We start from the raw sequence: 16,531 nt of genomic DNA, 5'->3' as shown, positions 1-16,531 counted from the left end.
TGGTGGTGGTTTCGCGGAGAAACACGTTGTGGTGAGAAGAGTATAGGGAAACTCTGTGCCTGCCTATACTTTCCTTCAGGAATTGAGAGGTACAGCAGTGCAGTCAGACAGTAGCGTAAACTACAGTGCTCATAGAAGCGTATATAAGAATGACAGACGAGAGGATAAAGCGTACCTATGGCGGAGGTTTAAGCCCAACCACCAAGTTTAAGGAAACCAGGAATGAAGACGGAGACGACGACAACAACGAAGTCGAAGCTCCCTAATGGCAAAGAATTCATCTTTGAAAAGCAGAAGGGAATTTTCTTTTTTGGAAAAGTGCTCAAGGATGTGATGGTTCCGGGTGATTGTTAGATGTTGGTTGGTCCATGGTGTTGCTCTGTTGATGATGATGACGTTGCGATATCATTGCCAGGAGGTTATTTGCGGATAAACTTTACGACAAAGAAAAAAAAAAACAAAAACTCCAAAAAACTTACTAAAGATTTTTCTTCGTCTTTTAAAGTTCTTTTGTTTTTTTTTTTTTTTTCTTGATTTTTGTGAGTGTGTCGTTGTTTGGTCTATTCTTTTGTCAGTTTGGTGTGTTTTTAGCCTCGGTGGGTTTTAGTTTTGTGTAAACATAAGGAAACGTGGATTTTTTTTTTCTTTTCTTTTTTTTTGCTGGTAAAGCAGCTCGAGAACATTGGTAAGGTTATATTGTAGCTTGATATCAATATAGGTACATTATTATAGATGGTTGATTGTGAAAGAAATTTTGGCTCGTATTTCTTGCCTTAACAATGTTTTCCTTTGCTACACACCAGTTTTTTTTTTCTTCTTTCTTAGAAGAAAATCAGATAGAAATGGGTTTATTGAGTCATTTCCTTTTGGATGGAAAGTCTAAATTTCCTTTCGAAAAATTATGATTTTTTCCTTAGATCTTTTGAAGTGTTGTTTCTTCACTAACTCTGAATTTGTCCAGAATTAGACCAGATTATACCAATCATAAAAATAAATATAAACATTATTGCAGTTTCGATATCTATCATTTAAAAAGTCAATCCTAGGTATTTATTTAGTTTTTTAGACCAGTTTATACTATTCAGAAAGTGCTTTAAAATGCCCGTATGTTCCATTTACAATCCACTCTAGAATTCTTTTTTTACATTAGATAGGTTTATACCAATCATCATCTTGAAAATCTTTGCAAATATTATTTAAGTAGTATATTATACCAGTTTATATGTACGAATGCATCTATTTATAAGCATCGACGTTTTTGTAGTTAGGTATTATTTGTTAGAAAAGTCCTTCTTTTATTGAACCGCCTTTTCTCAGTTTCGTTCATTAGAGCAGTTTATACCAATTATTTTATACATCAATAAGTTCTTACTTTCATTCTTATTGATCTTCTTCCACATTATTTTAAAATTGATTTTACCATTAGTTTTGTATTTTAGACCATATAATATCAATCAGTAATATGATAAGGGATTCCAAATTTTAATTGCCAAGATCAAAAAAAATATTTCATAAAAAAAAACATGATAATCGGTTAAAAATACTAATAAGTCACTATTTGGTGATGTTGAAAGCTGAAAATGGGTGCGTTCAATATATGTGCCCTTAATTATGAAAGTGGACTAAGTCACTCCTAAAAATGGCATCAAATCTAGCCTAAAAATAATTATTATTTAAGGGGTAAATCATCCTCTTGATCGAGTTAAAAATACTCAACTAGAAAAGTCTTTGCTTTTTTGCTAACGTTTGACATAAATTTGATATCGTATTCTGCGTCTTCTGGTTACTGGCTATGTGACGTCGAAAACTCTCTAGAGGCAAAAATCATAAAGTATTTTTTTTTTCTTATTTTGTAGATTGTAGCGGCTCTGTAAATACTTGATCGCTTATTTTATACAATAACAAGATAAAATGTACAATCAATTTAGGTAAGCCAAAGATATGTCGGTCACTACGGCGTATACGTAACTTTTTTATTTATACATTTTAATTGTAAATATAAATATTGTTCCTGTGGAAGTAAAAGTTAACTTTTGATTCGAATATAATAAAATATAGTTCGCTATTTAAAATTAAACATAGTTGGATGGTAATATCTTGAGTCTAAGAACTCAAAAAGAAGAAAAGGAAATATTAAAAAATTCAGCAATGCCAGCAATTATTTGAACGTGTCTCGGAAAAAAATAAAATTTCAGTGTCGCTCAAAGTATGCTGTTGAATTATCTGAGTCCAAAAAATTAAAATTTATTCGTTTAATAATAGATTTCTAAATTTCAGGTTTTCACTTTTTTTTGGAACTCTTTGAAGGGAAAAACACAAAACCAAACTACATATGTATTTGTTATTTGTGAAATTAAATTTATTAATAAATTTGAAAAAATTCTTTAGCATTACCTCATAAATTATGTACAGAAATAGTAGAAGTAGAGGAATACCGGCTTTAAAAACGTGAATTGTGGGGAAACACATCGAAACACAAAGGCAAAAAAAGTATAAAAAGTAAACAAAAGTACAAAATAACAAATAATCCAGTCAAATAAGGATTTAACCTCGGAATGAATGTTAGTAGAAATTTTTTTTGCTCAATATCTTCCTTTTGCCTTTCTATAACATAACTCAAAAGTCTAGAAAAATCTCATGTCCGCTTGTCGCGATTTCAAGGTCAAATCGCGAAATGGAGATTTTCAAAATTAGCAAAAATAGGCTATGGTATTATATACACATATGATACATGATTTCAAGGTATTTTTTAATGCTGATTCCAAAAAATCTAAAATCAAGGCAATCTGACGTCTCTGAAAAAAGTTATACCTGTTTTTCATCTTTCAACCCATATTATTATAATAGTTGCTAACTTACTACCGAAAAACCCTTAAAAGTAATTGTAGCGGAATCATATTTTGCATGAGGGTTTTCATATCCATTATCATTAAGAAACAAAACAATGCAATGCAAAAAAACATTTATATCTATGACAAAATGGTATTTTTTGAGAAAAGGGGAAATTTTGGGATGTGCACTAAAAAACATCCTGGTACAATCTTGGAATTAGTGCTAATAGGCTAATTTTTTTGTTTCTATCTTTGTTTGGATATTCTATAACTTATGTCAAAAATCTAAAAAAATCTCATGACCGCAAGTTCTTATTTTCCAGGTTAAACTAAGTTAGGTGCAGATTTAAAAAAAATAATAAGAAAATTTTAGATTCTTATATGTATACCAACATAACCCATATCATTTCAAGGTATTTTTTAACGCTGATTCCAACAAAACCCACAAACAAATCAATATGACCATCCCTGAAAAGTAATGTACCTTATTGATGTTGATCTGACACAAATATCTGAAGAGTAGTTTTTCAATTTTTTTAAATCTGCACCTTATTTTCAAACCAAGAAAATTAGGACTTGCGGACATGAGATTTTTTTAGATTTTTGAGGGTAGTTAAAGAATATCCAAACAAAGATTAAAATGAAAAAATTAGCCTATTAGCACTTATTCCTAAGATGAACAAGAATCTTCTTTAGTGCATATCCTAAAATTTGCCCCTCCATCAAAAAATACCATTATTTCGTAGGTATATATATTTTTTGTAATGGATTGTTTTAATTTTTAATAATGATGGATTCTAAAATCTTCATGCAAAATTTGGTTCATCTACCATAACTTTTAAGGGTTTTTCGGCAGTAAGTTTGCAACTGTTATAATAATATGAGTTGACAGATGAAAAACAGGTATAACTTTTTCCAGAGACGTCAGATTGTCTTGATTTTAGATTTTTTGGAATCAGCATTAAAAAATACCTTGAAATCATGTATCATATGTGTATATACTACCATAGCCTATTTTTGCTAATTTTGAAAATCTCCATTTCGCGATTTGACCTTGAAATCGCGACAAGCGGACATGAGATTTTTTTAGACTTTTGAGATATGTTATAGAATGGTAAAAGGAAGATATTGAGCAAAAAAAAATTTCTACTAACATTCATTCCGAGATTTACCCCTTTTTTCTCCTTATTTTACTGTATTAAAACCCAAAATTTAATAATGTGACATTTAAAAATATAAATTATTTGAAAAATTAGAAATTTTTTTGTACTTTTTTTCATTTTTGTGTTTTCATGTAGTTCAGGCCTTAGAGTAAAAAATTTGGTACACAAAGTTCATAAGTTAAGCATAAAAATACTCATGAGTCATGTCTTTGTAATTTTTTCCAATCGACTTAAATTTTTTTCAAATTTTTAATATATTATCCATTCAGTTAAAAAAAATGCGAAAAACTAAACTCAAAAATGTTGCTGTTTTCTGAAGAATTCAGTCTTGTTTTTTTGTGTGTGTTCCAGAAAATGTAGTCCAGCTTAACGAAAAGTTTATGTAAATGTTCCCGAACTAACTTAAATCCGGGTCGAAGGACCAAATTCATTCAGGATAAAATATCTATAAAACTTCTGGTTTCCTGAAGAACCGTTCAAAGATTTTGTTATATTTTCCCAAAACACAAGTAATCATCTTCAAATTTATAGAGTACGCGGACCAATTGCTTTCTTTCAGAATTCCAAAAATTTCATAGATAAATCTATAAAAAAAAAAAAAAACTAAATACCCATTAATCCTTTTATCATTTGGTTAAAATTTATCTCCTAAGATCCTGTAATTACCTACTTGGATTTTTTCGAGTCAGTACATTTATCATCAAAATTTTAATAGCCAATTCCTAACCCATTAAAAAATTTATCGTCGCATGTCCATTCGGTCATAAAAAATTATCATAATTGACCCCAAGAAAAGTAAAAGATTTATCACATCTCTAAATTTTCCATTGAACCGTCACCGGTCAGGACATGGCTAGACTCCTGCGGAAATATTTTGATAAAATTATAAAATCAAAATCACATCATAAATCGCAAGTCGTTAAACTTTACCTCTTTTTTTTTTATTATTGAACAGCAACATTTATTTATAATCCTTTGGCTCCTTGGGAAGAGGAAGAGATAATATTCAAATGAAGTCAATATTCAATAATAAAATTTATGCACTGCATTCTCTTCTTCTTCTTCTTCTACTTTTGGTCTTGTTTTGGGTGGGTGCCAAAGCTAATTCAGTTCTTGATCTTCTTCTTTATAAGACAAAAAAGTCCTTGTCTGCATGCTTCTTATACATTTTGAATGCAAAAACAAGACCTATGTATTTATATATTGAACAAAAGGATAGAGGTTTATCGATGCCTAAAATAAGGATATTCGCCAGTTTGGCACGAGCAGCTGGAAATGACTTAAAGTTCGTTGTGGAATTACGTGTTCGATTCTTGCATTCAAAAGAGCACACATTCAAGGAGCCCGAGACTAGAGAAACTTCCTGTCGATGTCCTGTGCACACTTAAAACTTTTAAACAAAAAAAAAAAAAAAACGAAAACGAAGAAATCTACACTCCTTAAGGAATACAATTCAAGGTGTGTAATAAAATAAGGATTATCGGATTGCACACGAAGATGTCAATGGATGCGGAGTAAGAGGTTTTGGCAATGAAGATTTCTCAATTTTTATTTTATTTTCTGTTCGTTTTTGTTTTGTTCTGGACAGAAAAAGGAGGCAAAGAACATGAAGTAGGTTTGAAGACAAGACCAATTCAAAACGACAACGACGAATAGAAAAGACGACGACGAGGAGGACGATGACGACGTGTCCTCGTGTAGTCATAATAATTCAATTTTATATTTTCCTGGAACAGAGTTGGCGGCGGCGGTGTTCGACAGGATTTCCTTTTTGCCATTCGAAGTGACTAGTCATAGAAATATTATGTTGATTTCTTCCCTTTCCTTTTTCCTATTTCTCCAACTCCTTTAAAAAAACCTGCCTTTTTTACGCTGATGGAAATAATATTTCTATGAATCTCTAATAAAAGGCTCAGGGATGAGCGATAATCTGTGCAACATGGCAGCGATTGGTAAAGAGAAGAGGAGATGAGTTGGAAATTAAACTAAACAAGGACTTTTTTTTTGTGTGTGTATTCTTTTGTTGGTGTCGAATTGTTGATTGTTCAAGGACTGACGACGACTCAAAAGCGTGAGACGACAGAAAATCACTTTAAGCCAATTATCGATAACGTTTTGATCTACCCAATGAATATCATTATTGACGTTACCAAGTTATAGAAAGGAGAGGTACACGTATTCTACCTCTTACAACCTACAATAGATATTTTGGGGTTCGATGGGGGATTTTTGAAAAATTTAGCCTTTTCTTGTACCGGCATTTAGAGAGGGTGTGTGGTTGGAAGACAGGTTTCCAAATTGAATGAATAACATATTATGTTAAATTCTAAGAAAAATATAAGAAAGACTTTTTTTTCTTTTGGAAGAGAACGAACATTTTGGCAGGATTAGGTACAAGTATCAAGGACATAATATAGGTAAGAGGGTATAAGAAATATAAGGAACGGAAAATATGTAAATAAGTTCAAGTATATCCGAACGTGTCGCATTCATATTTGAGTTCACCATCACCATCAGGTGTGTGCTGCCTGCTGCTGCTGCTGCTGCTAAAGTGAAATGGTGTTGAAGAGGGATTTATTTGAGGTGCTAGGTGTTTGTAGGTTGTACATATATGTAGATTGTAGATATTCCATGTAGGTATGGTTTTGGTGATATGGCACGAGTACAAGGATATCAATTTCAAGTAGCAAAGTTGAATGGTATTGGTGTTTTCTATATATGTAGTTCTTATATTGTGATAGAGAGTCTTTGGGTTTGTTGATTGAATATAAATGAGGAATTGCTTTGCATATATTTATTTAGTATAGGTAAACACTAAACATGAGCTATACAAAAAAAAAATAAGAATAAGAATAAATAAATAAAACCAAAACGTGATTCAAGAAGAATAGAGCAACTTAAAGTGTTCCTTTAAGCACTCTCTTTATTTTCTCTTTCTCTCTATCAAAGGTTGAAATTGATAAATGTAGATATAGTTTTTTTTTTTTTTGAAATAACCTAACGTGACAAACATTTGACATAAGAAACCAATAAGATTGTAGAAAATTCAAAATATATATAAAATAAACCTGACAAGAATAAAGAAATAAACCCGGTTTATAGTTGAACCTTAGGTAATCAAAGATTATCTTCAATATTTGATTTAATGAAAAACCAAACTTTTGAGTGTTTAAAAAAAATAAGTAAACTTATACTTCAACTTTTCTTTATAGAAGGCTTACAGGTCCTGGTACTTCCTTAGTGTTTTATTGAATTAAAAATGTTAATTTTATGAGGTAATCAAAAGTTACGTATACGCCATACCTACACTTTTTTTATTTTTATTTTTTTATTTATTTTAATGTATTGTAAAGGTTTCCTTAAATAAAGACTTCCCTGGACATTTTAAGCATTTCAAGCCTGACTCATAAAAGTTGCTATCCAAATAGACAGGACAACGAAGTTTTCAAGAAACAATTTTATATGGGAAATAAATTATGAAGAGGAAACTACAGAATTGGCAAACCATTACACTCATACTTTTTCCTTCTGATCAATAGGAATTAAGATAAATCGATCTGAAAATTGAGAAAGGGGAAGGTGGAATCACTAAAAATGTAATTTTGACTGCACTATTTATTATCAAAATATAAAAACTGACTTCGTCTTGATGTTCATACTTTTTTAAACTGTTTATATAAAAAATTTGTAAATGTTAAAAATCAAAAACAAAAAACTGATTTGATATTTTGATTTACAGTGGTAAAAGTTTAATTTTAAACTAAGCTTTTAATAAATTTCAAATTTTTTTTTTAAATACAAAGCTAAAATTTATAAAAAAAAAGAGCACAAAACAGTTCATTTCCAATTTATACATAAACAAAAAGTTGGATTGAAATCGCGTTTTTGCAACAAACACAAATTATGCCTGATGTCTACTCCTCAAATAATCATTTTTATCAAAAAAACAAAACCGACTTCCATGATTCAAAACGGGGTTTTATGGTTTTTTTAATAGTTCCTATGGCTTTAACTGAACGAAATTGAAGTGGGACCACACTGCAGCCACTAGCTTTCCAATACAAAAAGAATTATCAAAATTTATTGACTCTGTGGAAAGTTATGCGGTAACAAACATAAAAAAAAAAAAAAATATAGACGAATTGAATGCCTCCTCCTTTTTGGAAGTCGGTAAAAAAAACATCCTTTCACATAAAAAAAATTGTATAGACTTTTTTATTCGTAATTCTCATGGCAAAGAAAACATTTTCAATGAAGTTTGTATACCATTAATTTATTGGGACTTATCGCTAGTTTTTCCTATTTCCAAAAAAAACACCCTTTTACATAAAATATTTTCTTGGTTTCTGTTGCAAATGAAGGATTTTTATCAATTTTCATTGGGGTTCATTTTTGTCCCAGTTTCTATGGAACTGGTACTGGTACTGATTCTGATTTTTAACTTTTCTTTAAAAAAAAAAAAAAACACCCTTTCACTTAAGAGTTAGTCTTTAGATTCTTAAGTTTTTATAACAAAAACAAACATACTTTGACTTAACCAGAGGCACCCACGATCTATCTGGAATTAGGACATGTACCGGGTATGTGACACTTGCGTACGGTTTCATGGTTTTTAAATTACTGATTGAGTTAAGAATTATGTACTATTTTTCTATAGATAAAAACGTAATGGATTTTTATACATAGTTACTATACTCTCTTGAAAAGAATAGCGAACCAAGAATTGTGTGTGTTTTTTTTTTTTTCGTTTGCTTAAACATAATAGCCTGAGATTTATTGTTGTTTTTGATTTAAAAATGTGTTTTAAAACAAGGTGTAGGAAAATGTGACTTTTTTAGCCACATACAACACTGCTGTAATTTAGATTGTTAAAAGTTTGTATTTAAAAATTTTGAAAGGTAAAAAACCCAGTAAGAATATTACAATAATATGTAAAATTCGTAATAGGTTTATTTTTGGCATACAAATTAGAACAATTTAAAAGCAAAATTGTTAGTCTGGTTACTTAGTAAGTACGTTTTAGAGGTGCAAACATTTTTTTTTCTGTGTCGTTACAAAAAAAAAAAACATTTTGTGACCCATTTTGTGACCCTAAAATTAATACTATTATGTTTGTATGTACCACCTATGTGTATATCTCAACAGTATCATCTACCACACAATCTCTCAGACTATAAATGAAACCATGTGCTTTCATTTTATTATTTTCATATAGAATGCGTTCCGTGTGCAATGTCAATATTATAAGATTACACTGTTGCTTTCACAACATGCTTCCTCTTAGTTTTTATCTGATAAATAAAATCTCTTCTTTTCTTTAACAAAAGAAGCAATCTCAGCATCGCGCGAGATAAAATTTGTTTTCAAAGCAATAAAAAAAGACGTTGATCTTAAAAACTTGACTTTTACTATAGGTGATGAGCAAATATCTTTTTTTTTTTCGAAGGAGTTACATACACTTATAAAGTTCAACGTTAAAAAAAAAAACTATTCATCCCTTCATAAGAATAGACTATGTATGTATGGAGTATGGGTCACTGTTTTCATTTTTTTTAAAAACTCAGTTTTATATTTCAAATGATTTCTCTAAAACTTACTTCGTTTTTAGTCTTTTACTTCCCTTTACTTGCTGTGGACTTTAGAGATCTTTGAACTCGGAGTTCCAACACTTTGTGACTGCGTTAATGTGGAACCTTTAGAATTATTTTTTGTGGATGATACCTAAAAATTTGTGGAACGAAAACCCATGAGAGAGCAAGGTATGTACATACAATGACAAAGGAATCTCAATCATTCTTGTGTGCGTGTAATTAATTTTCAGGAATGGTAGTTTTTTTAATCTCCCCAAAAAAAATGTTCTGGAATCACAGTAAAAGGTTCTGAAGTAATGCTGTATTTTTATCAATTGGACTTTTTTGATGAAGAGGTACAATTTATTTTAGGTCTATCCGCAGACCGCAGCCTTAGTTTTATTTATTAGTACCTACCCATATACTCCAGTCAAAGCGTCATTTGACCTTGCGCAGAGAGGCACTGTCAGTTTTTATTTCATGGATCGATAGGGGTATATTTAAAAGGCTTAAACCCAATTTCTCACCACCTGATCGTTCTTTTTAGCGGAGTTATTCACAAAAATGCATTTTTTGGGATATTTTACTTCTAAGCTAATATCTTTGCTCCAGATTGTCGTAGACCAAAAAATAAACATACATTCTCTTCCTTATAATATTTTCTATCGTTGTATGTAATTTCATTGTATTTGAGTGAGTAAATACAAAATGGCAGCCATTTAAAGTCAAATTCTTGCTGTTAAAAAACACATTTTTGTCATTATTTCGAAAAAAGCTTATATCATGATTGACATTTTTCTAATTGTAGCTATATTCATGTCCTGCATTTTAAAGAAAAAATCAGCTCTTTATCACCAAAGATGGCCGAGCAATTGATAAATGAACGCATGCAAAACCGGTGCGAAAACACCCAAAAATATCGTTTTTTGGGAATAACTCGGCTTCAGAGTGTCCTACGACAAAAAATAAAGCTATTAAATGTTCGTTACAACATTTTCTATCGATTTGGTGCACATTATTTTTGTTGAAACAAATAAAAAATAAGTTATATTAAGTCAAAGACGTTTTTTTGTTTAGCAAACTTTTGACTTATTATTTTATAAACAGAGTAAGTATTGGCTAACAAAATAAAATACTGTTATAGCCCTTTAAATTATCTACAATTTAAAAAAAAAATTAGCTCTCTACGACCCACACGAGCCGAGTTATTATAATAAAGAAAGCATCATTCCGTTAGAAAATTTAAAAAAATTTCCCTTGTTTATAAGTCGAATAATAGCTCTCAGTGAGAGGGGTTGTTTTCATTGTTTCTTGTTTCTTTTTTCGAAATAATGACAAAAATGTGTTTTTTAACAACAAGAATTTTACTTTAAATGGCTGCCATTTTGTATTTACTCACTCAAATACAATGAAATTACATACAACGATAGAAAATATTATAAGGAAGAGAATGTATGTTTATTTTTTGGTCTACGACAATCTGGAGCAAAAATATTAGCTTAGAAGTAAAATATCCCAAAAAAATGCATTTTTGTGAATAACTCCGCTAAAAAGAATGATCAGGTGGTGAGAAATTGGGTTTAAGCCTTTTAAATATACCCCTATCGATCCATGAAATAAAAACTGACAGTGCCTATCTGCGCAAGGTGAGGCCCTTTTTTCCGACGCTTTGACTGGAGTAATTGATTTGGATTAAATTAAATTTATATTACCGAAGCAAATAAACAAAATTATTGATCAAAGGAACCTTTGGTTTTTTTTTACAGAAATTGTTTTGATTTCAGCTTGACGTTCGTCTAGAAATTGTTGTCAAATGACACACACACAATCGCAAAAAGAATTCGGTTTGTTTTCATGTTCCTTTTTAACACCAAAAATTCCATTTTCTTGAGGCGATTCTAAAAATTGAAAGGAATTCGACATTAATTTTAATTTGATCTTAAAAATATGAAGGGAATCTTTTTCCTAAGCATTTTTTAGCAATTTGTAAATGATTTGTAGGTATTTGTTTTTTCAGTGATCAAGATATCAAATGTGAAATCCGTAACGTTTTTCTTTAAAACCTGTTACACTATTAAAATGAACAGCTTTGTTAATTGTTGTCGTTTCGAAGCTCACTGTGATGTGATATCCTATTCTATAATCAGGTGTTTTTAGTGTCACACCCGGAACGCAATTAAATTGGATACCTATATCAAAACCGTGTGTAAAATGGGCTAAATATTATGCAGAAAATGAATATTTGATACTATGGAAATTTTAACAAAAAATAGAAGTGTCATACCAGCAACGAGGGAAACGCCATCAAAAATGTGAGTTACTATGTATTTTAAAATTTTACTCATAGAACAAAGAATTCCTATAGATTTTTGTAGAAAATGATAACGCCTAAAAAATACGCAACATCGATTTTTAAACCGTGTTTTACTTTCATCGTGATCCAGATCAGATCATTGCATTTATATGCGTTACAACAAAAGCAGGATTTCGCTTTGTTATTGTAAAGCATACAAATACAATGATCTGATCTGAATCATGGGCTAATAAGTGACTTTAAAAGTCTTAATAATGAAGCGTTTTTTTTTTATGTAAAATATAGTAAAAACTATAGGGTATTTGAAATGATTGACTTTCACAAAATAAAAATATACCTAAGTAATAGTGGAGTAACTAAAGCTCAAAAATTGGCAATATTAGGGAACCCGGCCGACCAGCTTAGATTTTGATGATCTTTTTTTTCAAACGTCGGTAATTAAAAATACTTTAAAGCCTATAGATTAAAAATTGCCGGTGTTGCCGTTTTGATTTTTTAAATTTTATTGAAGATTTTTGTGAACAAAAAAATTTTTTTTTCCAAAATTTTTCTTAAATTTCATAAATTAATTGATGCCAAAAGATTGTCTAGGAAATTCAAGGAAAAAAAATATATGGGAGTGAGGGACAATCTTCCATAGTTCAAGCGATAGATGCAATTTTCTTATTAATTGACTTCAAACACAAAAAAAAATATTTGAACACAACGGCAACACCTACAATATTCAAATATACATTTTTTAAAAGCTAGAAGCTTAGTCATATATGTAAAATTAAAATTAAGTTAATTGAATGAACGGCTTTTGAAAGAATGGTAATTGAACTCAGATTTTTGAAAAAAAAAAATTATTGAAAAAATTTTAACACGTCGTTTTTTAAATTTGGTCGTAATATAAAATGCATTTGTTTTTTTATTTTTTTTGGCCGCATTTATTATGATTTCAAATTATAAAAGGAAATTCCAATATCTATTACGGTTTATGACAAAAACTAAAAAGTATTTCATTTTCGAAGAACTTTTTTAATAAAAGTTTTGAAAAAAATGTAACTTATTTTTTTTTTTTAAAGTTCAACATCTAAACATAAAATTATTTTTTAATCATTTAATAACCCTTACTGTTGAAAGTTAAATAGCAAAAATTTAAAGTTCCTATTTACCACAGTCTTTGAGAAAATTAATTATTTCAATGCAAAAATTAAGTTTTAATAAAAAAAAAGTATTGAAATTGAAGTAATTTTTCATATTTTTTTCAAAAGTGTGATATATTTTACCTTTTTTGCTTCGAAATTCATCTTATAATATTTATGGCCAAAAATTTTTTTTAAATAAATTCATATTTTATTAGAAAAAGTTTGGAAAAAAGTAATTTTAAATTTTTCTAATAACATTTTTTTTATTAATTCTGAGTTTGAGGACCATTTTTTCAAAAAGTCTTGATTAAATTTAGTGGATTTAAATTTAAGAGAAAAGAATGAGCTTCTGGCTTTTTAAAAATTCGTTTTAAAATATTTTAGGTGTTGCCGTTGTGTTCAAAATATTTTTTTTGTGTTTGAGGTCAGAATGTTAGAAAATTGCATTTATCGCTTAAACGATGGAAGATTGTCCCTTACTGCCTTCTATATATTTTCCTTAAATTACCTAGAGAATCTTTTGATATCATTTGTTTTATGAATTTAAGAAAAAAAAATGGTTTTGTTAAAAAAAAATTAATTTTAATTTTAAAAAACAATACGGCAACACCGGCAATTTTTAATCTATAGACTTTAAAGTATTTTCAATTACCTACGTTTGAAAAAAAAAATCGTCAAAATCAGAGCTGTTCGGCCGGGTTCCCTAATAATTTGCTTTAGTTACTCTACTATAATGATAATGAATAATACGTACTTAAAAATTAAAACAAGACTTCATCATAACTCTATGACTTATGTAGGTATACCATTCAATTGCATCTGATTAATTAATTTCATTAAACTTTAAAAAATCATTTTTTTTATTTTCATTTAAAATCAAAAGATTCACAGTTAGAAATAAAGAAAAATAAATAAACTTACATAACAAATGGGGCCTTTTCTTTTTTATCCATTTTGTTTTTCTTAAATCTTTAGGACGCTATCGCGATGACTTGAAATTTTGAAATTAAATTTTAAACACAATTTAGCAATCAAGAAAAATCAAATAAAACACATTCCAAATAGATGACCGTTTAAAAATTATAATTATGCATTTGTTAAAGAAACTAGGTACCTACCTAATTACAAACTAAATTTTTCTTCCTCGCACTGACAACCGATAGGTACTCTATGATCTTTTACAGGAACTTACTTTGAAAGGTCTAATTTGTTATCGTGTTTGTTGTTAAACGAGATAACCGGATTTTAATCTCTCTCTCGAAGGCTGAGGACAACTGTAGAGAAAATTATCTTGGGGGAAAAATTATTTTGACACTCTTTATTTATTTATTTGGATGCCGATTAAGATAGAAGAAATTATTTTACTATTTATTGTTTCTCACTTCCCGGTGCACTTATCACGTTGTATAGTAACTTTTTACAGACACAATTTTTCTATTTTTTGAGTGTTTACTAATTTTACCGTTTTTTTTCTCTCTCTTTTTATTTTTAATTTTTAGTGATTTGGGATAATCACTCTCTTATTTGACAATTAATTGTTGATAAGAAAATTAGAAAAAGAGATAGGTACTGTGCAGTGGAAGGTGCTTTTGGATGTTTCTATTGACTTTTCAAATCCCGTTTAGTTGAAGATTTATGTATGTATGTGTATTGTGTATGTTCATACCGAGAGTTGAGAGTTAATTTTTTGGGGTTTAGGTAAGGTATAGGGTGTTCGAATGAGAGTGCACTTTTTATTTGTACATAATTTTGTTTGGTATAAATTGCAAACACGGGTTTAGTATCTAACAGAGATCAGAAATAAATCTCAACCTTCTGAAAGGTTCCTTAATAACTCTTATTTGTCGCCATTTTCAATAGGGGTCATAAAATAACCTTTATTTTTGAAAAAGAAAAATTTCGGTCAAGGTCTGAGAGAAACCTTTATTTTGTATTTTTTTATGTTTCGGTCAACCAGTGAAATTTATCGCTGAGAGAAAAAAATAAATCTCATCTGCAAATGTATCAATTCCTAGAGACATATGGGAGTGGTGTCATATGTAAGCTTATATTCTCAGCTACCCGATAGTGGTATAATCGGGTTTTTGGATTTTTTTTTCAACATTCCGAGAAAATCGCGTTTAAAAGTTGGGGTAAAATCTTTTTTCGAAAAATCCCCGAATTTTTGAACGCTCCTGGAAGCTAAACCGCTTGAGAGCAATTTTTGGGAGTGATGCCAAATGATAGCTTGTGTCATTGGCCTACGCTTTGCACATTGTCAGATTTTTAAAAAATCATCTTCCATGTTAAACCGCCAAATCATGCCTATTTTTTCAGAATCGGGCTTAACTTTTTTTTTACCTTCAAGTTCTCTCGGTTTGAGAACGCGTGCACCTACAGTGTCGGGAGTGGTAACCAAATGTAGGTTAGAGTCCCCGGTACCTTTTGGCATCAAACATTTTTTTTTCATTTTTTTTTCAAAATTCCGAGATATAGCCGTATGAAGTATATGAAGAACAAAACGCTTCTGGAACCTGAACGCTTTGACCTAGATTTAGAACATCGGTCCCCTGAAATATTCTAAATTGCATTGGTTATGCTTGTCGTCCCAGCTACTCAAATCACAGTGGAAAACACATTTTACTTTAAACGAAAAGAGATATAATCTTGGGTCTAAAGAACTTTGTGAGTGTATTTAGTTCAGAAATTATTTAATACATAAACTTAGAAAAAACATCCATATTTATTTTTGCAATATAAAGACATTCTTGACATATTCGACATTTTCCTTTGAATTGACCATTTTTGATTTATTTTCAGCGAAAACGGTTAAAGGAAATAGAAAGAAAGGTAGGCCTAAAAACTCCTGGTACAAGCAAATGCAAAACCACCAGCATTCAGTTGGCCTTAGAAATGGAACAATACAAAACCGGGAGGCTTGCCGCCGATTTCTGAGGTCAACCCGGCGAACCCCACAGGCGGATCACTAGTGTGAAGCAGTTACGTGGGATAGTTATGATCCCCTCGACATCGAGATCATAACAGCGCCGAGAAAAAGGAAGAAGAAGAAGAAAACGGTTAAAGGTTGACCTTTTCCATTTGTACAGGTAGTTCAAAGTCAACGTTTTTTTCTATAAAAAAAATACATTTATCTATGTGTAGATACCTATATGTAGATATGTATTTTTTAAATAAATCAAAAATAAAATTTTCAAAAATTAATAAAATTTATTTTTTAATCAAAAAAAAATTATTTTTTTTTTTTTTTGAAAATCATATTTTCGAAAACATTGAATTTTTTTTTTAATTTTTGTTTTTTTTTTTAATTTAGGTATGTTTCTAAAAAATCGCATGCCAATAGTTTTTTGTTAACGGCTCTAACGATTTTCAACAAATTATTATTATATGTTTATTAAAGAAATATAAATGCATAGTAGGGTGTGTCACTTTTGTATGGCCGAAAAAAAGTACTCTAATTTTGCAATGTAATAGTGGTCAAAAGTTTTATTAGGGTCTAAGGTTTAATATGTAAAAAAAGTCATAA

At 29.9% G+C, this 16,531-nt stretch overlaps 1 protein-coding gene across 2 annotated transcripts in view; it reads right to left on the bottom strand.

Annotated features, from left to right (window-relative positions):
* LOC129913728 (proton-coupled zinc antiporter SLC30A2) overlaps positions 1 to 14,438 on the bottom strand; it is an 86,316-nt gene extending 71,878 nt beyond the window's left edge. Inside the window, exons 1-2 of one of the 2 annotated variants that reach the window (XM_055992537.1) lie at positions 14,127 to 14,438; positions 13,930 to 13,999 (exon numbers count right to left, since the gene is read on the bottom strand). In XM_055992537.1, coding sequence (XP_055848512.1) covers positions 13,930 to 13,961 — 32 coding nt within the window. In that variant the 5' untranslated portion in view covers positions 13,962 to 13,999; positions 14,127 to 14,438. The remainder of the gene's footprint in view (positions 1 to 13,929; positions 14,000 to 14,126) is intronic. The other variant, XM_055992540.1, reaches the window with a different exon arrangement.
* Between the last annotated feature and the right edge of the window lie 2,093 nt (positions 14,439 to 16,531).

The sequence above is a fragment of the Episyrphus balteatus genome, chromosome 3 (assembly GCF_945859705.1).
Source record: "Episyrphus balteatus chromosome 3, idEpiBalt1.1, whole genome shotgun sequence".
In the NCBI taxonomy this organism is placed as follows: domain Eukaryota; kingdom Metazoa; phylum Arthropoda; class Insecta; order Diptera; family Syrphidae; genus Episyrphus; species Episyrphus balteatus.
The sequence above is the reverse complement of the archived record's forward strand: the minus strand, read 5'-3'. Positions and strand labels throughout refer to the sequence as shown.